A 21,540-nucleotide genomic window follows, 5' to 3' on the forward strand; every position below is an offset into this window, starting at 1 on the left:
CTCTTTTAGTTATTTCCGATTCAACTGTGTTTATTGCCCGGTGTGCTTTCTAGGTATTACTGCCGCTAACACCATATACTCGGTGTGGTTTAATTTGTTCGTTCGACCCAATTTACCCGGCTTACACTTTTGATGGTTACTCGCCATCGGACCCCCGTTACACTCTCGTTGACTCTTTCTTGTCACCAGATGTTTTAGATATACTCCTATCCACATCCATATATGTAAAGCCTCAGCCAGCTATCCTGCACTACCCTCCTGTCTACTTCAATAAACGGCGCACTCCACCTTTCCAACCCTTTGCTTTTCGTTTGCATCGAACTATGGCCCAGGGAGAGTTGTGGTCTACACTAGTCACTGCAATTGACCCGGGAAACATCAGAGCCATGCCAGCCGTCCTCCAGTCAACTATTGATCTATTAGAGACGGAACTGGCCAGGGCCAGGGCCGCACTGAAAGAAATCCAACCTGATACTGCACCCATCTTGATCCCCGGGGATGAACTTGCCGCTGGGGCGATTGCAGCTTATCGTCGAAACCTCATTGCACGAGCCTCAGACTTCTACTATGGCTCCCGCCGCCTGTCTCCCAAGGAGGTGGGACTAGTCCCTGTCATTCAAGAGGTACAGTCAGATGAAGAAGAGGATAAGGAGTCACGGCAAAAGCTTAATGATATTATTATTGAGACGCCCCCCAAGCAAGTTTCCCTCGTGGACGTTCTCTCAAACAGCTTGATTCTCGATCATATGGCTCCATACCTCTCAGTCCCAACACTGTTTGCCCTAGCCTCAACGTCGCACGTTCTTCGTACCGTGATTATGAAAACTCCGTATATTTTTCGGCATCTAGATCTGACCCAAGGTCCTGGGCACTGGCTTCCTAGCAATTCATCAAGGAGCTCGGAAGCCGGGATTAGCAGCAATGAAAGTCTGGAGAACTCCTTGACTGAGGATGCACCCTATTCAGTCCCTCTTCAAAGAATAATTGCTGGTCTGGGGCGGAGTTCTATCCTTCAGGATGTGCGAACTCTAATCTTGGACGGTCTTTCTGTCCCCGCGGAGCTGGTTGCGGAACTTATCTTGACAGACCGTTTCAATGTAAACCTACTGTCGATAAGGGAATGTCGTCATCTGAATGAGCGTAAACTGATACAAGTGCTTCAGCATGCTGTCCGACCTTCGCGTCCCAAAGGGGCCCCTCGGGTGAAAGGCATTTATTACTTTACCCCTATGACCCAGCCTCGAGCCATGATGCGGAGCCGCTACCGTGACTGGTGGAGTTCCAGATGTACTCCTCCAACGAGCAACGGAGTTCTGGAGACGAAAGAAGGGCCGCCATCCTCCGATGACACTCGTGAGAGCGCATTGTATTATCAGAATGCGTGGTATCGCCCCTCTGGAAAGCTCATACCTCGCTCGATTGACGAAGGCTGGGCTCATACCATTCAACAGTGCCAGGGTATCATTTCTTTCGACGCCGTACTGTGTCGTGGACCCCGGCATAATGTTGACCTCTACACTTCGCTAGAACATGATGAAGATGGGTATCGACCCGAAGGTCAACCACTCGGACCAGCAATCGCTACAGTCGCCCTAGGGCCCAGAGGGTGCGACGGCTGTCGTACTTCACCAGAAGGCCCGGCAGTCTGGGGTGAATCCCCTGAAAGGCAGTTTCCTTTGCTTGCCCCGCTCCCTTTGCATTCGTCATCTGTAGCTGTGGCGAAGCGTCCAGTGCTCTTTCCCGATGTACACCCTATCCTGGTTGCCCGTTGCGCTGAGTGCTTGACTGATCGCTGGTGTCGTCGATGCAACAAATGGTTCTGCACGAACTGCCTACCGAGTCCCGAACGGGTGAGGACTAACTTATCGCCCCATCAAACTGCGGTAAGGGGGCCGCGAGCTAGCCAGGATACAAGTTTGTCTCACGAGCGAAGGGTACGCTTCTCAATGACTGACAAAACCCGATATGAACAGCCACCACTAACATGAATGTGACAGAGATTCCAAGTTGGAGTGAGTAGAGACTGCTGGGAATGCGGACCAACGGCAAGTATTCTTTCTTTTTTGGACTTTTTATACCAGAATGATGGATGTCTCATAATAATCTGATGGACTCTTACAGTGCGCTACCTGCAAAGCCGAATGCCAACGAACATGTCAGAATTGCCAAGGAGAATATTGTGTTGATCATAATGAAGGTTGCTCTCCTACAATGGTATACTACCGAACCGACTTATATGGCATTCAAGTCACAAGAACTAACAAATGCTATTCTAGTGTGACTGGTGTAACACAAGTGCACGTCATCAATTTAGACAGCTCTATTGAGTGGGAGTAAGTTAAATGGGCACTTCACCATCTACCCAGGGAAGACGCTATTTGAGATACTATGAAGTGAAGTATCGTTCATGACTTTTCACGTACATTAAGGGCTTTGTTCTTTTTCCGATTCCGACAGCTTTGATAATATTGTCCTTCCTTGACCTGAACAAGCAGACTTGCTTGAAGTCAGTCGATACGCTTCTTTGCGTCTGAATTATGGGATATTTACATCCTGGGAAACATGGAGCCAATGAATTAATGTGGTGTTGCCGGCTATACCCACCAGATCTACTCTGTAGGACTTGTCCACTAGCTTCAAGTTAAAGTGAGACCAAAAGGCAGTTCTATTCTTAAGCTCTTTGTGTGCTTCTGCCTTTTCCTCGATAAATGATGAAAAAGCCATCAGAAACGGTAAGCCATTGGGGCTACTCTATGAGTTTACTTGCCTAGATAGCTGTATATCTAGTGCTTTCTTTTCCCTGTCTGTCTACCTATCCCCTTCCTACAGCTATAGACTATAATAGAAATAGACGATATAACCTTTCTATATGACTTGAGTACCCAATGAATTCAAATCTGTTAGCAGGTAGAACCGAGTGGTCATAATATGGCAGAGTGGCCCTATTGGCTTGCCGTAACTAGAATCACGTAGCGATTTCGGGAACTACTCCGTAGAAACCTTAGGTTTAGGGCTCCACGTCCCCGTTCAAGGGCATGCGTCGTCGCAGAGTGAACCGGAGCGTTGGGTAAGTACAGAACTAGTAAGTGGAGTGCTGAGCGACTCCAAAGTAATGGTTCAGGCACCCCAAATAAAAGGTACCAAGCTGCTTCCGCCAGAGATCTACAACAATAGGTATACAGAGTATAGTCTTCTAGAGCTCCCACGGCGTTCGTTCTATGACGAATTACATTATTATCGAAGATTTAGCCAACCGGTTGCTACAACATCTAGTATGAGTAGGCACTTTCTATCAATGATGGATTAAGGTCAAAGGATATAGCTGAGGCCTCCAGCAGCAACAGTACGGTTGGCATCACCGGCCTCTCTAGAGCTCACGTCACACACCTTTTGCTCCGCGCGTAGTGACTCTGAGAGGACTGTCGATCGGGTGTCGACTGGCTCGAGGCAGATGGGTAACCGAGCTTCTTCGGGTCATGAGCTGCTCTTACTGGTGAAGGCTAGGCTGGGGGAAGAACTCCTTGCCACGCAGCCATATGCCATTTAGAAGGGACACAGCCTTGATCATCCGCTGGGGTTCACGTGGAGATTACCCACCTCAGTGATCATACCCCGGCCGACAGCGTCAGCGGGCTCACATCAAAGACCATAAAAGCCAAGCTGCTAGGTCATATACACATTTCTAACAAGCCTGCGTCATTGAACGCACAATTTCCCGATCTCGATGATTTGGTCGAACTGCGGTAGACATCAGGTCCCCCAAGAGTGGTTCAAGGACCTCAGCGCCGACGGCACACCCCCCTCCCCAGAGGGTCGTCTTATGAATTCCTAGACAAAAAGCGTATCGCATTGCATGAACTGGGGCTATGTGGAAGGTGTATCGTCAAGCTGATAGTGGTGCTTCTCCTACGAGCCAACGGTGGGGTAAGCGGCGGCGCCAAGTTGTTGAGCCAAAGTGATGTGATACGAACCTCAATTCTGGGGGATTATACAGCTGAAACCTGGCCATCTTTATGGCTAGTAAATAGGCATACCCGTATTAGGACGCGAGACGTAGAATGAGGGCTACAACATAAAGATGGTTCGTCATATGATTAAGAGAAAGGTTTCTGTATACTGTATGTCCTGCCCTGACTAAGCCGGCCAACCCTGCTCTAGTAGGTGGATGGCATATTGGCATTGATAAAATTGGTAGATAACGGCTAAGCTGGTGGTTTATAAATCCGACCTGACGTCCTGCAATTACGGTGTACTAGTAGGCCAGTCGATTGAGGCGCCGGAGTCACGTAGATTTATGACAAATGTTTGAAAATACTTGGGCGGTGAGGGTAACTTCGAGAACAGCCGCGACGCCTCTTTTATCTTCGTATACTCCGTCCTCCACCGCTATCAATAAAGCTTGCCCCGCCCATATAAGATGTTGCTGAGCATCTCGCTCCTCTTACCCTATAGCCTCTGCTATAGTGCCAGTTAGAGTCATGTCTAAGGAATCAAATCTCTTGCGTTGGTCCTCGCCATTCAAGGTCACTGCGCCCCGCCGTACGCCCAAGCTGCCTGGCGACAAAATTACTTTGCCCCAGTCCGCCCTCGAGCAGCTCCTCGCAGCTGCCCCGCTTCAGGAGGTATTTCCAAATAGACCTGCGCGCCCATATACTGCGGTCTTTGATCCACTTAATCCGCGAACCCATGCGGGTGAGTCGCGACCACACGAACGAGTTTCAGAACGTCAACATCAGTTACCTCATCCGCTAACATTCCGTATTGTCAACCCCAAGAATGGCCGTGCGATATATGCCGGGATACGTGAGTTCTCCGCCGAAGAGAACGAAGTAGGTCTTAGTGCTTTCTTGAGAGACGCCTTAGGGATTGAAGACGACCAATTCCCGTCGGAGACGTATGGGTACTGGCAGACCTCGGAACTCTCGGAAACGATAGACGGCACTGCGGAATCGCAGCCTACTTCTTTAGCGCCAGACTTAGCTCCCTTAGTCACAGTCCATGTTGAACAGTTGCCCAAAGGAGCCTATGTTCGTCTCCGACCTCTCGAGGCTGGCTATGACCCAGAGGATTGGAAGGCTCTACTTGAACGATACTTGCGAGATAACTTCACGACATTAAGTACGGGGGAGGTCTTGCAGGTGTCGGGGGGTCAGCACGAGTCGTTTAGGTTCTTGGTGGACAAAATTGAGCCAGCGGGTGATGGCATCTGCATTATTGATACCGACTTGGAGGTAGACATTGTGGCCTTGACCGAAGATCAAGCCAGAGAGACCTACCGGAGGCGGATGGAGAAGGCATCTCGTGCCATTGGAACCCAGGGAGACTCGTCAACCGGCGGGGTACTTTCTATTGGAGAAAAAGTGTATGGCCTGGTAGTTCCAGGTGCATACGTTGACTACGAAATCCGCGAGTGGGATCGCAGAGACCCTATTATTATCACAGTCGAATGTGCGGGTGATGCAGACGTCTCTCTCTTTGTGAGCCCCCTTACCCCTCGCCAGAGGAACCGTCCTAGAGAAGACCAGCACCTTTTGAGTGACTTCACCACACAACCAATAAAGCGAGTTCGGATTGAGTCCACAAATGTAGAGCTGGAGGCGGCAGAGGCTCTATATGTATCGGTTTATGCATTCGACCATCGTGAATACAGCGATGAGTATCCACAGAACCAAGAGCTACCGCTGCAGTACAAGTTGCAGATCTCAGCTAATCAGTCTGTTGACTCCGACGAATATTCGAAGAATACATCAGCGCATGATAATCCGAATGACATTCAATGTGGCAATTGCCAACAGTGGGTGCCTCAGCGAACGCTAGTGCTGCACGAAAGCTTTTGTCTTCGGAACAATGTACTTTGCCCTCAGTGCCATAATGTATTCCAAAAGAGGTCATCTGAATGGCAGAATCATTGGCACTGTACTCAAGACTCATCTTATGGCAATGGTGTTTTAAGTAAGCACAAACATGATGCTATCTTCCACTCCCAGCGGTCATGTCGCGCTTGTGGGCTCGAGATGGAGGGTCTTCCGCGACTCGCTCATCACCGCATAACAGACTGTCCAGAAAAACCAATCTTATGCCAATTTTGTCATCTTGTAGTCCCCCAGAAAGGCGAGACAGATCCCGATATGCACGACCCAGAAGTCCTGGTCTCTGGACTCACCCCGCATGAACTGGTTGACGGTGGTCGAACAACGGAATGTCACCTGTGTAACAAAATTGTTCGACTACGCGACATGAAGACTCATTTGCGTCATCACGACCTGGAACGCTTGTCCAAACCCCCACCCCGCGTTTGCCTGAACCGAAATTGTGGTCGTACACTTGATGGGCGCAGTGTACAAAGTGCATCCACGCCAGGCATTGATACATTAGGCCTCTGCAGTTTTTGCTTCGGTTCACTATATGTGGATACGTATGACCCTGAAGGAAAAGCACTCCGCCGTCGCATCGAGCGTCGATACCTTTCGCAAATGATGACTGGGTGTGGGAAGCCCTGGTGTCAGAATGAGTACTGCAAGAATGGGAGACGGGCCAGACAGCCTTCCTCCATACCAATGAATGTCACTCCGCTGGAATCGATGAGCGTAGCAAATATTCTAGCCACAATCAAACCCGTCGTCGACGCCATATGTCTGCAGAGCGGTAATCTAAACACTGCGCCGTTTTACTTTTGCACCGACCAATTGGGCCAGCAGCGTCGCATACTCGCGGAGATGATAGCGGCCGAAGGTTCCGTGGCTAGCGGCAAAGAGTATGATTTACCATGGTGTGTGGCGTCCGTTGAAGCCACGGGAGGGGATCTCATCAAAGCACGGGAATGGTTAGAGAACTGGGCACCTACGAAGAACGAGGAAGCTCGTGTTCTATGTTAGTGCCCGAAGAAATTGGCAATTTCCATACTAATGCTGAACCTTTTATCTGAATATCTATAAGGTAGATATTCAAAAGGTATGGCGAGGGAAATCTGTTCGGGTAAATTGTTTATCTTAAATACGCCATTCACGCCCAGCCTGGGGTGGAGTTTATGTAGACTAATCCCTCTGGGACATATTCTTCAAGGTTATTTTGTTGCTTTCCTAGCCATAAGCAAGCAGCTCTCATTTATCGGATCGACAGACACAATGCTTGTAGACACACGTGTAGAGACCGTTAATTCATGATATTCGTATATTTTAATATACTGTGACCGAAATCCCATGTCAGGACCAGGGAGCATCCGCTCAGAAGACATATTCCGTTGAATTTAAGAGAAAGCTTCAATATCAAGTCGCACCCGTCTTTGCAGCCAAAGTCCCACTTCCGCGTGAAGAGAAAATTCCCATGATCCCGAAGACGACGTAAAACAGCGCCAATGGATATGCTACTAGGCCTCTCATCCCGCGCATCCGCGCAACCGCGCAAAACATTCCCGAGGAGCTATATGTGCACCACCCTACGGCAGCTGTCGTCAACAGGTAACCGAACATAGTGTCCATAGGGATCATTATCCCGACGAGGTTAGTGAGCACAAGCGGTAGGAAACAGTAGCCCAAAACACTAGCAGAGCGAGGGAATGTCAATGTAGCCGAGAAATGACCGGCAGCCGAGGCCTCGGAATACGAAGGTTTGTGGTGAGGATCGTAGTTGGCCGGGTCCGCAGCATTCGGCGTTGGGGAGGTATCGAGGGCCGGAGACATAAGACTAAGAATCAAATGTAAAGCTACGGTGCCGAAAACTGCAACGCCGTAGATATAGCCATAAAAGACTTTACCAGAAAGGAGGAGGAAGGTTCCGTAGAGGACGATGTAAAGCAGTGCTCCATAGAGATCGCTGTCATCCATGAGATGCTGGTCGATCCGAGCGAAAGGGTTGAGCACTGTCAAAGTCTGCAGAATATAAGTTGATGCTACTATAATGATAACAACAAGGGGAACCAACCTTAGTCCTGATATGTTCGAAATTCACCCCCAGCTCCTCCAGCAACGGCGGCTCCCCCTCATATCCCTCTGTACCAAATGCAGCAAGCCACCCAGTCCTCAATCCGCCCTGTTCTCCCATCCGCCCACTTACGCCAGTGGCTGGAGAACCAAAGCCGCCATATCCACCACCAACCCCTCCAATGGGATACGCCTGAGCGGCCGGGTTAGGGCCTGCACTAAATCCACCATAGGAAGCTTGAGAGGGAGTCGTATGACCAGACACAGAACCGTAGGAAGAAGGATAGAACTGAAGGTTCTGTGCAGAAGGTTGGGATCCGTAGGGCTGTTGTTGCGGGTAGTACTGGGCCATTGGGGCCGAGTGATGCAAGCACAAGTTGTCTAGATAGTAGAAGGTTCAAAGATGAAAGTGTACACGGATGGCGGTAGAATCGTAGTCTACTGGTGATGTTAAAGAAATAAGAGAAAAACCAGCCAGTATGGAGTGGTAAGCTGTAGCGGGAGAGCAGTAGACAGTTGTCGGTGCTGCCGTACTACGTCCGACGAGACCCGTGACTTGAATGGCTAACTGAGCCCCAGCACCTAGATGTGGCCGTTTACCATTTTGGGCTTAGATCACTTACATTACAGTAATCACGCAGTACATCGTACATAATCTCAATACCATAAAGAAGACTTCTATTAATTACAACAAGACTCCGACTTTCTACAGGAAATTAATACCGATTCCAAGCTGCAAACCTTTTCGGCCTTCTTCGCCTTTCCTTAGCACCAGTGGTAAAGAGAAGTTCAGCTCGAACCTAGCAGCTGGATGGGCGTACACGAGTCCAACTCCTGCCGCGATACTAGGCACTCCATTACCCAACTCAGAAATTGTAGAAACCATGGCATCCTTCACTTCTGAGCCTGTAGTAGGTGTGCTCTTCTGTGCGGTACGCAGAGGCAACAGACGACCACCATTTACAAACGCCTGGAGTCGCAAGGGCTTTTCCGCACCAACCCGGGGGAGTGGAAGTAGCAAGTTTGCACTTCCTGCAGCATATACGTCTCCCCCAACAGCATCAGCTCCATCGTGAGGGCCAAGGCCGCAGAGGCGGAAACCACGAACATCCGTAGGGCCTCCAACAAGGAAGCGGTCATTAGTACGCGAGGGCTGGGGTCTGTGGTCGGCATCCATTCCAAGGGGGTAAAGGAGACCTGCACGGAATCCAGTGGTAAAGCTGATACCACTGTTGCCTTCGATACCCGGCACAGGAATTGGAATTGCATTTTGTGCTTCAATTTCGGATTTCCAAAAAGATACATCTCCCTTTAGCGGACCCCAACCGGCTAGCTCATTGAAAGCCTTCGCATAGTAGCCACGAGATGGAAGAAGCCCATTGTCCCTACGGTCTTTGGACCAGGAATGAAAGATGCTACTTTTCACACTATCACCTGCGTCTGCTCGGACTGTTGGGGATGCGTTCTCCGCCAGGCCAGTCATCTGCCGCCAGAAACCATTATACCCAACTTCATGACGATGGCCGGACTGGCTCATCCAGCGGATCTTGCTCCAGCCACCTTTCAAGGCCTCTTCGTGACTAGCCCAAGCCTTTTGAGTAGAGCTAGCGATTCCGCCAATTTCCAAACGGAAATCCGGGTCACTTAGAATAGGGGTCTCAAATGTCGCTTGGTAGGCAGACCTTGTCCTAGTTCCCAGTGAAGCGTTCAAATTTAGATTTTCGGCACCGCCAAACACATTCCGCCAGAGAAGATTGCCATATGCGGATCCCTCCGTATTGCCGAGGTCGGTCCCGGTCTTCAGTAGAACACGAGACTTTTCTTTGACCGATACATACACGTCAAGAGTTGGGAGTCCCGTTTGTGGGTCTCCTTCCGGCGATTTATCCAAGTACACAGACACTGGCTGCTGAAAAATGTCTGCAGTAGCGTTAATCAAGGTCTTAGTGACTATTAACGATGATTTACAAACCGAATCTACTTAATTTATCGGCACGTGCCGAGACTTCCCGCAAAGCTTCAGAAAGTGTGTAGGGCCTCTTCTGATTAGAACTCAAGAGAGGGTTGAAAATCCGTTCAAGAAAGCCCCTGCGCGTGTGGTGTGCGTTGAGGATTTGAACAGACGAAATGGCACATGGGAGAGTGGAATTTTGGTCGATCTGATATCATAGGCATATGATCAGTACTCATTGTATTAGATTAATTTGTCTTTTGCCTCTATGCAATAATTGAGAAGGGGGAAAGGATAAGAATAGGGGAAAAGAATAAGGGGGAAGTGAAGCCACACCAATTCCCCAAGACGGTTCTGCGCCTTCCGGTAGATTGCGTGTATTCGCTCATTCACGGCCTGCTGTTGCTCCTCGAGCACTTTCGGGTCAGCACGCTGTTGAAGACGCTCGAAGATCTGAGGAAACAAAGCAAAGTGGTTAGCAATCACAAGAATAAGCGTATTTAATCGATTCCAAGAGATTGAACGTACGTCTCCATCTTCGGTGGAAAGTGGGGAAGACATTGTTGCGGCTACAATGGCCAGCGACGCCTCTGGAAGGCTTTCTCGGCTATCTTCGATTGTCTCGGAAGTTGAGATGAAGTCTACATGGTGACACGTGACCAGTGGTGCTCCTTAGATTCACTCCACCTACAACTCAATGACTTTCCATCATCACTTCGTCCAATAGACAAACCCTGTGCAGTTTACGAGCCGTGTCGCCCTGTCTCCGGTTTATCATCTCCGTGGGATTTTCCCTAAATATCCGCACTTGAAACTAGTGCTCGAACTAGGCAGCATATAATTCTTGCGATATAAGATGGCGACGAAAGCAGCCTTCAAACGGGTGAGTCTGGTAACTTAAATTGTATTCGAGCTGTTACTAATCACTGTACAGCTTACTCGTGAATACCAGAACATACAAAAGAACCCACCGCCCTATATAATTGCTCATCCATCGGAGTCCAACATTCTTGAGTAAGATGTCGATCACGTTTACCGTTGTTTCCCCCGAGTCGGCATTGATGCAGGATATAGATGGCATTACATCCTCACTGGGCCCCCTGGGACACCGTACGAGAATGGACAGTACTGGGGTACCTTGATGTTTCCTCCAGAGTACCCGTTTGCTCCACCTGCCATCCGCATGCATACCCCAAGCGGCCGATTTCAACCATCTGCTCGATTATGTCTCAGCATCAGTGATTTCCACCCCAAGTCCTTCAACCCAGCTTGGGAGGTTTCGACGATTCTTATCGGACTACTCTCCTTTATGACTAGCGAAGAGATGACTACAGGTAGCGTCAGTGCGTCAGAAGCGGAACGAAGAGTGCTGGCTGCGCGATCGAGATGGTGGAACTCCACCGGTGGAGGTTCTCACGTCATTTCCACACCAGGAGTAACCCCTACAGCCAAGGGAATCAACAATGTGAAAGCAGGAGACGGTGGACTGAAGTTTCGCGCAGAATGGCCAGAGTTAGATCAAGAGAACTGGAAGTGGATGAGGGACAATCATATTGACACGAAGACTGGCCAACTCATACCTGACCCCAATGCTGCTGCTGCTACGAAATGTTCTCCAGAAACCAGTGCACTACGTAGGCGTCCGAACGGAAGCGCCCATGGCCTCGGGGCTGTGGTAGAAGGTGGTCACGTCGCACGAGAAGCGGGCCAAAGCTGGGTTCGACGGAATCGGGTTTGGGTTGGTCTCGCCTTATTATTTGGATACGCGCTTGTCGCGAGACTACTAAATGATGTTCAAGGTTAAGATTCGATGTCTTGACTCTTGAACCCTTTCGTACCCAGGAAGCATTTGGCATCCAATTCGTGGTGTCCTTTTATTTGTCGTTTTTTTGTCGATTCCCCTTGTTCTCTTCCTATTCATCCCTTATTTACTCTATTCTTCTGTTATTCGCCATTTCCCTCTATTATCCATTGTTATTCTGTTTCCTCTTCTTTTCTTTTCTTTTCTTCCGTTCTTCCGCCGCTCCCTTTTTCTACAGCAGCAGTTTCCTCCCGTATTTTTTTTTCCATGGTTTGTAATGTTCATTGGTTTTATAAAGACCGAGAGGCGTCGGGAAACAGGGCGGCGTTCGAACGGTGGTATTTCGAGAAGTTACAGTTGTCCGGGACCTATTTAAACACCAGTGTGCTCTGCAATTAAGGTCACTGCACCCTTTCACTGCACCTCTATACAGCATTTGTCCTACAGCGTATACACCCAATTTGCTTTAGTCATCTACTGGTGATTTCACACAGGGTATGGGAATTAGAAGTACATACGTGCACACCATTTTCTAAAACAATATTCGCAACTGTGTATGAATTATATACATACAGCGAAGAGCTACTTAACTTTAAATGAGGTTTTGAAGAATACCCCGGTTGATGGCGGCCTTATACATGCGGGTCCTAAGGTGAGATAGTAGTCCTACATAAATGACTTCACAATACAACAGCTGCTGCTTTTGAGGGTTGTGGGTATTATCCCGGATCTTAATAGCGTTAGTGGATAGAACTCGCGGCATTCGATATCTCTACTATTATTGTGATTTGCTATTATCTTTCCTTTACCATTTTTCCCTCTGTCTATTCGGGAATTTAATGAGCTATGTTAGATTAAAAATCTTCCGTAGAACAACCTAGAAGTAGCGCGAATACATACTACGAGTACAGAGTACTAGTAGTTAACATTGCCTAATCGTCCACATACGGCGTGTGTGGCTACGTAGTTTAATTCGGTGGATATTACAGTACAGCGGACTATGTACTCTGTAAATCGAGCTACTGTGGCAAGAGGTCTAAAACCATCCACTTGACCGCCCTACATACCGCCATATACCAACCTTACCAAATTCAGTATTTGAACCTACACAAGTCTATCTACACATTGAATTATAGCTCCTAGGAAGGAGATAGATACCAGTTATCAAGTCAGGTGACCTGTAAACCAGGCCTAGGTATAGTTTTGCGAGGTTTCTGCCGCGCAACAGAATATAATTAGGAAGGCGGTTAGACCAGGCAATAAATGGATGATTTCAAACTTTCTACGGAGGCGTGCACGGAAAGTCCTTACCAGGTGGGTCATCTATCACGTGATTAATAGCCAATAGTTTGACATGAAGATGTAGAACTGCAAAATTCTATTGGCCCAAGTCACGTGACACAATGACCCACCTGGCAAGGACTTTCCGTGCACGCCTCCGTACATCCCACTGTAACGGACAATACTCTGTATTTTACCGAAACCTTGGCGTTTTGCATTGTGCCACGGCGGCCACGCACTTATACTGTGTAGTCTTAAGCAATGCGTTTCTTTATTACCTGCCCCACGGAGTAGAGTAATATTCTGTAGAGTATTAAGCTTATTGATAGAATGCCAGGTTGTAGCTTAACTAGCCCTGGATTTTACATAACTCCACTACTCCGTACTACTAGTATAGATACTTTGACTCCTGAGACACTAGGGCCATGGCACCCAATGAAGTTTTAAAAAACAGTAAATATCTTCGAACCCGGATTAGTCAATATCCTGAGCCTTTAGCTAGACTAGTTTACTGGGTAATCTAGTGGAACCTAATAGATAGATTTAATTGGTTGGTATATAGTGCGTTACTGTTGATTAAAAAGTCCAGGTTGTCCAGAAAGTTGATTTAGTCCGCCGTACTGTATGATATTGAACGCCGGCTAGACTAAAGGTTATAGCCTTTTTCTACGGAGTATTCCACCTGGCAATCTCTTCTATTCTCTAGTTTCAAGGCTAGCGTATTCTCCGCGGTAATTTCAAATAACTTTAGTTACTAACTCCGTATGCCGTTTCTCTTGTTGTAGTCCAGCTCTGCCCGCGGCGGTGGGTACGGTATGGCCCCTGTGCAATGTACTCCGTATGTACATGCAACAACCGTTTACCCCGGAAATGCTCCTGGGTTTGCTTGGTAACTCATTCTTCCTCCTCCCCGTTTTCACTCTTTGAGTAGTGTCAAGGCGTTGAGCCATTTGTTATTGAGCAATTTGCTATTATGGACTCTGCGACAGGGTCTATTGCCACGCATTACTCTCATTCAGGTCCGTCTGGGTTTGTATTGTCTTTATTAGCATCACTATTATCACTATTGTCACCATCGTCATATTCGAAATCTTTCGGTATCATGGCCGCCCCCTTTTGCTAGATTATGTCTTCTCTCGAAATGGGCTCTTTTCCTGTGTCTCATATCTCCCTGAAGATTGGGCTGCACTACCTTAGTGCACGTGCTTGTCACTCTTCATAGCTTTTTCTTTTCCTCTCCTTTCTCTCTACTTCTTTCTTTTTGCCCTGTGTATCTGACTCCCGCCAGAATTTGAAACCTGTTATCAACTTCTGATTGACACCAAATCATCTGTATCAGTGCAATGTCGTCATAATACCCTCAGTACCTATTATTTCGAGTGTTGATTCGTCTTTCTAGGGCCGAGGCCAACAATCATCACATCGCCGGATCGACCTACATTCACATTTGTTGACCATGATGATGATTTGAGTTCCAAACGAATCAAAGATGTCAATGCTCGCAGGACTATTCGCTCTCACGTTATGCGTGATGTACGTAGGCGTGAGCGACTAGCTGGACTGAAGCGTGTCTCTAGGCGTGAAGGACTTGCAGGCAAAGCCGTTGTCCAGTCAAATTTCGAAGACTCGCCTTCAGAGCGTGCCTCACCCACGAGGCTTGCTGATCCATCGGGGCCAAAATTACTCATGGGAAGAGGACCACCTCGTGACATTACCAAAAACAAAGAAAAGCGCCGACAGCAGCCAGATAGGCGCTATGCTAGTCATTCAATATCAACTGGCTCTATTTCAATTCCGCTTCAGTTTCCTACGTCATGGCTTGTCGACCCATTCAGTACATTGCCAGGCGCCAGTGATGTGCCTATTATTACTACTCGACTAGTCTTTTATTGTGAGTCGACCACTTGTTTCTACCTGTTATCTTTTTATTTTTGATCCAGGGATCCGTTGGCGATTTCCTGTTTCACAAGTTGTACGTCGATAAATAAGGTGCACTGTCAGCAAGCACTAAACTCCGACTGACCCGGTAAATTACCTAGGGGGGACTGTCTTTGTGCCGATGACTTTCCCGAAAGAGCATGCTTTCAATGAGCGGGCTAAAACCGAAATGGCAGTTCAATCTTCATTTACAGATCAGGGCAGTTTCTTTGGCTTAATGAGCATGTGCGCTGCCCACCGAGCTGTTTTGGCTGGACATCATTCACAGTTCCAAGCTACTACAGCAGCCTCCCATCGCTTTTTACACGATGCAGATTATTATGTTATGAAAGCCAGGTGTATTCGTGAGATGAATATCAAATTGTGCAACCCCGCTCTATCGTTAAGTAACGAAGCGTTTGGCACAATCATTAATCTTCTTACGGGTGCGGTATGTATTCCTATTTTCTTTGCTCCGGTCGCTTCCATGTTATTGGCAGTGGGTGAGATTCAAGACACAATTCTTGCCAAGGCATGCTTCTAACCCTTACCAGTTGATAGCCGGATTGTTTGAAGAAGCTCGTATGCACCTCAGAGGCTTGAAGCGCATGGTGGACTTGCGAGGAGGCATTACGGACAACAGTATTCATCAGTCTTCAATGCTAGCTGCTATTCTTACGTATGAGCTTCGCCGTGCACTTTCTTACCGGATTTTATTGACTAGTAATATAGTACTGATGTGAAGGCTGCGTCGGGACTCATGACCCAGCCGGTTTTCCCTTTGGCTCGGGACTTGCAACCGGTTTCAGCCAGTATTCAAGAGCGTATAGCGCCCTCGGATACGTCAGAATTACAGAGATTGGGCGCTGCATTCGTCTCTGACCTCCAACTCAGCTCATGTTTGCTAAGTATTCTCCGTGCTATGCGTGATATTGTACTTTACGGCCAGGCTTGCAACCAAAACCCCGCTGTACTTTGCACTGATGACCACGAATTCTTTCGCAGTCTCAATCGTGAAGTTGAGCATAAGCTCCTTAGTTATGTCTATTCTGAATCCACTACACGAGGCAGGCCAATTTCTGAGGCAACCTCATATCTTGGTTCTCTGGAAGCGGTCACCAGGATCGCTTCGATCTGTTACCTGAACCATTTTCTTATTGTATCGCCCCCGTCTTCTGGGCTGGGTCGTGCGCTCACAAGACATTTGAAGCAAGCTCTGGCTGACTGTCCTTGGCCACCGTTATCGAAGGAGGGTCATGGTTTGCTCGCATGGGTGTTATTCATTGGTGCTCAAAGCTCGGCAGGTCAGGTTGAACGCCCGTGGTTTGTTGAGCGTCTATCCCGCATCGCCCTAGTTTGTGGGTGGCACACCTGGAGGCAGATGGCTGACGTGTTAATTGATTACTTTTATCTTCCTAGTACCAACCAAGCGGACTGGGAATCCATCTGGAATGAGGCCATGGTTTGATCTATTATGCGCACTAGAAACACAGATTGAGGGTTGCTCTATTGGCCTGCTCTTGGACTATTCTAGCTGAATAATTGGTGCCATAATAGATACAACACTCTGCCGATGGCGACGAAATCCACTCAAGACATGCTTGATGAACAACAGCTGCACCTTAATCCTGCCAACTAGCAGGGCCGAAAGGTCTCCGCCAGGTGACTAAGCTCCAGTTATCGATAGCTACTACGTAGTCGCGGGTGTTCTTCTGGAGGGTTGAATAACTAGAGAACCGAAACAACGATTTTGCGGCACTAAAAGCACGTGCCCACAACTAATATGTTCCTTTGAGTAATAAAAGCTGTCAGTTAATGAACCTGTGGTACTCCGTACGGAGTACCAAAACTAGTTATTCGGGAGGATGTTGCTGTCACGATAAGGTAATTACTGTATTAATAACCGCCAAGCTGAACTAATACTTATGTTCAAATCTTTGAATGATGTTCTGTATACAGACTCGACATATTTGATTTAATATGTAAAATTTCTTATCAAGACATAAAATCAATAAGGAGAAAGACTTCTAGTTTTGCGAAGTGGAATTAATCGCTGTACGAAACAAAGAGGTAACGGAGATCATTTATATCGTTAAATCTAGCTCAACGGAGTTCACGGACCTTCTGCGGTTCTTTCCCTTTTTTTTTTTTTTTTTTTTAATTTAAGAGATAAAAAAAATCCACTTAAGGGATCCCTTCCACTTTTTGCGATAGTCGCTTTCACTCTTTAGCTTACCTACCTACCAGTCGTCGCCTATATACTTTATATCTCTGTAACTTTCTACTGGAATTTTCTCCCTACCCTCATATTTCTCCTAGCTTTTATTTCAAAATGGGCTGGTTCTGGGCAGACTCTCCATCGCAGCCAACACCTGTGGCTCCGAGCCCATTGGCATCCTCGGGCACCACTCCCCCCGTTAGTCACCGTATTCCATGTATACATGCTCAGGTCACTAATACTGCCCCATAGCCAGCATGTCCAATGCACACGAGCAACTCGCCTCCGGTGCCATCCTCAGTTCCTGAACCACCTACTGCCTGCCCCGTCCGGTCTAAAGATTCTCCCTTCTATGTGCCACCTAAGTCAGATACGCCATTGCCTTCTAAAGCAGAAAACAAGTCAACCCTATCAAAGCTGAACCCTTTGAACTATATGTTCTCTTCCATCTCTCAGGAACGAGCTCCGAACCAAACCGTCGATTTGTCGCTAGAGCGTGAACCTTCCTCTATACCCCGCGGAGATACGGATGGCAATTGGGAGTATCCGTCTCCTCAGCAAATGTACAATGCTATGTTGCGCAAAGGTCACACGGATACCCCTCAAGATGCAGTGGAGGCAATGGTTGCAGTGCATAACTTTTTGAATGAAGGCGCTTGGGAGGAAATTGTTGGATGGGAACGTTTATTCTCGAAAGGTCTAAAAGAAGGCTGGGCAAAATGTCGACGTGGCGAGGAAAACATCGCATTAGATGCAGCCAGGGAAGAGTTGACAAACGCAGGTGCACTAGAGAATCAGCCTCGCCTTCTCAGGTTTAAGGGCCGGCCGCAGGAGCTTACTCCAAAGGCGCAGGTACTGCAAACCCTGGGTTGGCTGTATCCAGCAAAGTTTGGGTTAGTATACTAGTTGCCCTCCCCTTGTGCCTGGCATGCTGTTGTATTGCGTTGCTGATATCTTCTAGAACACCTCCACCGTTCGATCGACACGACTGGTTTGTGATGCGACAGACGCCGTCTGGCCCGAAAGAAGTTCGTTATGTGATTGATTACTATTCAGGGCCTCCGGAGCCAACAGGAGAGCCAGTCTTCTATCTGGACATCAGGCCTGCCTTGGACACGCCTACCGCTGCTATCGAACGGATGATGAGATGGGGAGGCGATGTTTGGTGGCGAGCTACTGGTGCTGCAGTTCGAGAGAATGGCGGGAACTAATGACATAATTTGATTGCTGATGATATTATTCTTCAGCGACGATGACTCTCCACTCACCTGTATACTGAACAAGGCGCGGGCGTCTAATGGTCCTCTATAGGGCCGCATCATTCTATATCTTTCTCTCCTTTCCTCCATGCTTCTCTATACACCCATCCTAATCCTTTGCTCCACCTTGTCTAAAGGTGAAATGACTTTCTCTCGGATATACGGACTGTCAGGCAGATAATGGTGGTAATGAAACAATGGCGTCTACAGTTGTTATTCTGGACGAATCACATGCGACTCATACTTACTTCTATGTCTTTCTAGCATTTTTTTCTCGGACAGGCTATGTATTGATACAGTAATTTGTCTGGGGAAGCATTTATGGCCCTTGCAGGTGTAGTTTTGGATATAAAGACATCGCCTACCTCCAAACCTAATTGACAGGAGACTGTTACTAAAGGATTTTCAATGCTAGTGGAGGCCTTCCAATTACCTAGAGGCGATAGTCTAGATCACCGGAGACCATCTATTCTGTTTCAGACGATGTAATCTTCAGGAGAAATGAGGAATTGAGGACGGCCTGCGTATGAAGAAACACAACACGTCCTACGCTACGCCATGTTAAGGGATTTCTACTTCCCAAATCAATCACAACATTAGGGATTCTTTTCGAACGTTCTGCATTGTGCTCGCAGCTCATGGATCTTTGGAAACAGACTGTAGGTTAATTCATCGAGTATGTTTTAATACATGATCTACTACTGATCCAACTTTTAACTATTGGGATAATGTACACAAGAGCCGGGGCGAAGTTTCACTATGTAACAGATCAATCCTCTCCGTGGATTCCCCACCTCTATGCGATGAACGTTCCGAGTGGAGCGAAAAATTAAGCTATCCCGGATTCTTCGGTTTCTTTTTCTTAGATATTAGGGGATAGCATATCAGACTTGACGCACAATTCAACTGTCTCAATGCTGGCCTGAAGCAAGCCTCGCGCTTCAAGTCCAACCCAAACGCGGAGCATGGAAGTATCGCCCGATCGAACCGATTTCAAGAATGTGGTATTAGATCCAAGCTTCCGCAAAATAGGGAGGGCACTAAAGCAAAAAAGAAAAAATTATTAATTGTTGCTTATGATTAGATGTAAGGGGATATCAGACACTAGGATTCTCGAGAAGTCATTTATCTACTCACCTTTTGAAGAGGTCGAGAGTTGGGTCAAGACTCCGTCCGATACCTTCTAGAAGAAGGATCGATATAACAACGTTAACAAAATCTCCTTCGAGCCGAACGTGGTAGCCTCGAACCATGGATAGCACCTCACTTAGCACGTCTCCGATGCTAATGTTGCCAAGCGCAAAGGTTCGTGACTTGACGCTAAGAACTAGATGCTGCATTTTCAGCGCAAAAACCTCTGGGTCTGTGACCTCCCCTGGCTGACGGCATCGTTCGACCATGAGCTGACCCGCTCGATACCCATCAAATTCTGCGACAGCGCGGAAGAGGTCAAGGAAGTTTCGCCGATTAGTATCGTTGAGCTGGGTTACTAAGCCAGTGTCAATGAAGATGAGTTGCGGACGATAGCCTTCCGCATTAAGCTGTTCCAGGATCCTCTCCCAATCTTCTGGACTATGGGCATGAGGTCGTAGTCGTGCAAGTACCGTTTCTGTTACATCAACGTCCGCCGCGGTTGGTGCATCGGACGCCCTGGTATGTTTGCGGAGTGAAAGATCCAACTCACTCGGTTGGTAAAACCGAACCATGATATTACCTGGATGTAAGTCCGCGTGAACAAAATTGTCAATTAATAGCATGTGGAGGAATGCGTCTAGGCCCTCGTGTGCAATTTCTTGCTGAAAGACACCCCCTCCAACGTCAAGGAAGGTTGATAGAGGGATGCCCTGGGCAAATTCCTCCACGAGCACCTCGCGGGTTGTGTAATCCAAGTAGGGGTATGGAAACCAAGCGGTGGTGCGCGATTTGAACTTTTCACGAAACATGACCAGGTTACTCGCCTCGATGCGCAGGTCCAACTGCAGCCTCATCATCTCTCCAAATTGATGAACCTCGTCTGGTAAAGATAACCAGTGCATAGTAGGGATCGCATTAATTAGTGAAGCGAAGAAAGACATAATCTTTAAGTCCCTCCGAATCACACGCTCGACTTTAGGGTGCAGCACTTTGACGGCTACATATGAAGAAGGAACCCGCTGGGGCGTACTCTTCATCAATATATCGACGTTCTTTCGGACCTTATCTCGTAAGCCCTGTATCTCTAAGGCTTCCTGATCCTGGGATGCCGCTAGGTTTGATTTCAATCTTGCTTTGTAAACTTGTGCAATGGCCCCCACCCCTAAAGGCTCCTCATAAAACTCCTCGAAGATATCTTCAAATGGTAGCCCGTTGAAGGCCTTGCAAATAGTTTTCTTAGTTTCTTGCAACGAGTGCGAAGGGGCATTTGAATGGAGTGATGACATGATGTTGCACAGTTCAGGAGGGAAGATATCAGTGCGTGAAGCCGCCCATTGTCCGAGCTGTTAAAAGAAAACCATGACAGATATCAGTATGCACGCTGCAGATAATCTGGACTTCTTGTAGGTGGGCAGGGATGGTGCCCTACCTTAATGAAGGCCGGTCCTGCACGTTCCATTGATCTGACGAGGAAGTTATACCACCATAGTGTCCCGCTCCGTACTTCTTTGCCGGTCTTGAGGCGCTTGCCGAGCCATACAACTGGGACTGTAAGGATGACAGGCAAGAAGACAACCACCAGATGCGCAAACCTGAGCCCCGTGGCAATCGGATCATAGATGTAATAGTACCAGAAGACGAAGATAGACTGTTGAAGCTTCAATAAGCCCCGTGCATCCTCAGTGACACTCTTTTGGATCTCTTGGCGTGATGCTTCCAGCATCTGCATCTCACCCGTCTTTTCATTTCCATCACCTTCCTCGGCCAACTTCAAAAATGCACCGGGGGTTAAGGAAGAGAGTAACAACGTCCCTGGCATATGCATCCGCCTGTGAGATTTCCACCCAAGCCCTTGCCGCCATGACGGCGACCGGCTGAAACGCCATCGAACCGGCAAGATGAAGCGGGACAGCAGCTGCGGAGTTCCACTACGGCTCGAACAGAAACGGCCAAAGAGAACGGCCGTCCTCATGTTCTCATGCGACGTTCAGGTTATCAACTGTTGACTGTTTCATTTGACAGCCAGGGAGATGGCGATCGCGAGGGTCGGACTTGGCCAA

The 21,540-nt window shown here is 48.0% G+C and overlaps 8 protein-coding genes across 8 annotated transcripts; 5 read left to right on the forward strand and 3 right to left on the reverse strand.

Annotated features, from left to right (window-relative positions):
• Positions 1-386: 386 nt before the first annotated feature.
• On the forward strand, positions 387-1,988 carry AO090206000024 (uncharacterized protein; the record flags this gene model as incomplete). Its single annotated transcript, XM_001826480.3, has 1 exon — positions 387-1,988. The coding sequence occupies one exon, from the start codon at positions 387-389 to the stop codon at positions 1,986-1,988; it is 1,602 nt and encodes a 533-aa protein (XP_001826532.3).
• A 2,490-nt stretch (positions 1,989-4,478) lies between these two features.
• Positions 4,479-6,875, forward strand: AO090206000025 (putative ubiquitin fusion degradation protein (Ufd1); the record flags this gene model as incomplete). The annotated part of the gene is made up of 1 exon (XM_023233195.1): positions 4,479-6,875. One exon carries the CDS (start codon positions 4,479-4,481, stop codon positions 6,873-6,875), a length of 2,397 nt encoding a protein of 798 aa, XP_023093724.1.
• Positions 6,876-7,265: 390 nt separating this feature from the next.
• On the reverse strand, positions 7,266-8,271 carry AO090206000026 (transporter YIP1; the record flags this gene model as incomplete). The annotated part of the gene is made up of 2 exons (XM_001826482.3): positions 7,266-7,868; positions 7,921-8,271. The coding sequence occupies 2 exons, from the start codon at positions 8,269-8,271 to the stop codon at positions 7,266-7,268; spliced, it is 954 nt and encodes a 317-aa protein (XP_001826534.1).
• Positions 8,272-8,625: 354 nt separating this feature from the next.
• On the reverse strand, positions 8,626-10,431 carry sam50 (SAM complex subunit SAM50; the record flags this gene model as incomplete). Its single annotated transcript, XM_001826483.3, has 4 exons — positions 8,626-9,839; positions 9,892-10,078; positions 10,207-10,323; positions 10,399-10,431. The coding sequence occupies 4 exons, from the start codon at positions 10,429-10,431 to the stop codon at positions 8,626-8,628; spliced, it is 1,551 nt and encodes a 516-aa protein (XP_001826535.1).
• A 295-nt stretch (positions 10,432-10,726) lies between these two features.
• Positions 10,727-11,674, forward strand: AO090206000028 (ubiquitin-conjugating enzyme E2; the record flags this gene model as incomplete). The annotated part of the gene is made up of 3 exons (XM_001826484.3): positions 10,727-10,753; positions 10,805-10,884; positions 10,945-11,674. The coding sequence occupies 3 exons, from the start codon at positions 10,727-10,729 to the stop codon at positions 11,672-11,674; spliced, it is 837 nt and encodes a 278-aa protein (XP_001826536.1).
• Positions 11,675-14,441: 2,767 nt separating this feature from the next.
• Positions 14,442-16,337, forward strand: AO090206000029 (uncharacterized protein; the record flags this gene model as incomplete). Its single annotated transcript, XM_023233197.1, has 5 exons — positions 14,442-14,485; positions 14,530-14,843; positions 15,067-15,234; positions 15,278-15,372; positions 15,615-16,337. 5 exons carry the CDS (start codon positions 14,442-14,444, stop codon positions 16,335-16,337), a joined length of 1,344 nt encoding a protein of 447 aa, XP_023093725.1.
• Positions 16,338-17,201: 864 nt separating this feature from the next.
• AO090206000030 (holocytochrome c synthase CYC3) lies at positions 17,202-18,298 on the forward strand (the record flags this gene model as incomplete). The annotated part of the gene is made up of 3 exons (XM_001826486.3): positions 17,202-17,285; positions 17,340-17,980; positions 18,049-18,298. The coding sequence occupies 3 exons, from the start codon at positions 17,202-17,204 to the stop codon at positions 18,296-18,298; spliced, it is 975 nt and encodes a 324-aa protein (XP_001826538.1).
• A 107-nt stretch (positions 18,299-18,405) lies between these two features.
• AO090206000031 (ABC1 kinase family protein) lies at positions 18,406-21,209 on the reverse strand (the record flags this gene model as incomplete). Its single annotated transcript, XM_023233198.1, has 3 exons — positions 18,406-18,442; positions 19,484-20,823; positions 20,910-21,209. 3 exons carry the CDS (start codon positions 21,207-21,209, stop codon positions 18,406-18,408), a joined length of 1,677 nt encoding a protein of 558 aa, XP_023093726.1.
• Between the last annotated feature and the right edge of the window lie 331 nt (positions 21,210-21,540).

The sequence above is a fragment of the Aspergillus oryzae genome, chromosome 7 (genome assembly GCF_000184455.2).
Source record: "Aspergillus oryzae RIB40 DNA, chromosome 7".
Classification (NCBI taxonomy): domain Eukaryota; kingdom Fungi; phylum Ascomycota; class Eurotiomycetes; order Eurotiales; family Aspergillaceae; genus Aspergillus; species Aspergillus oryzae.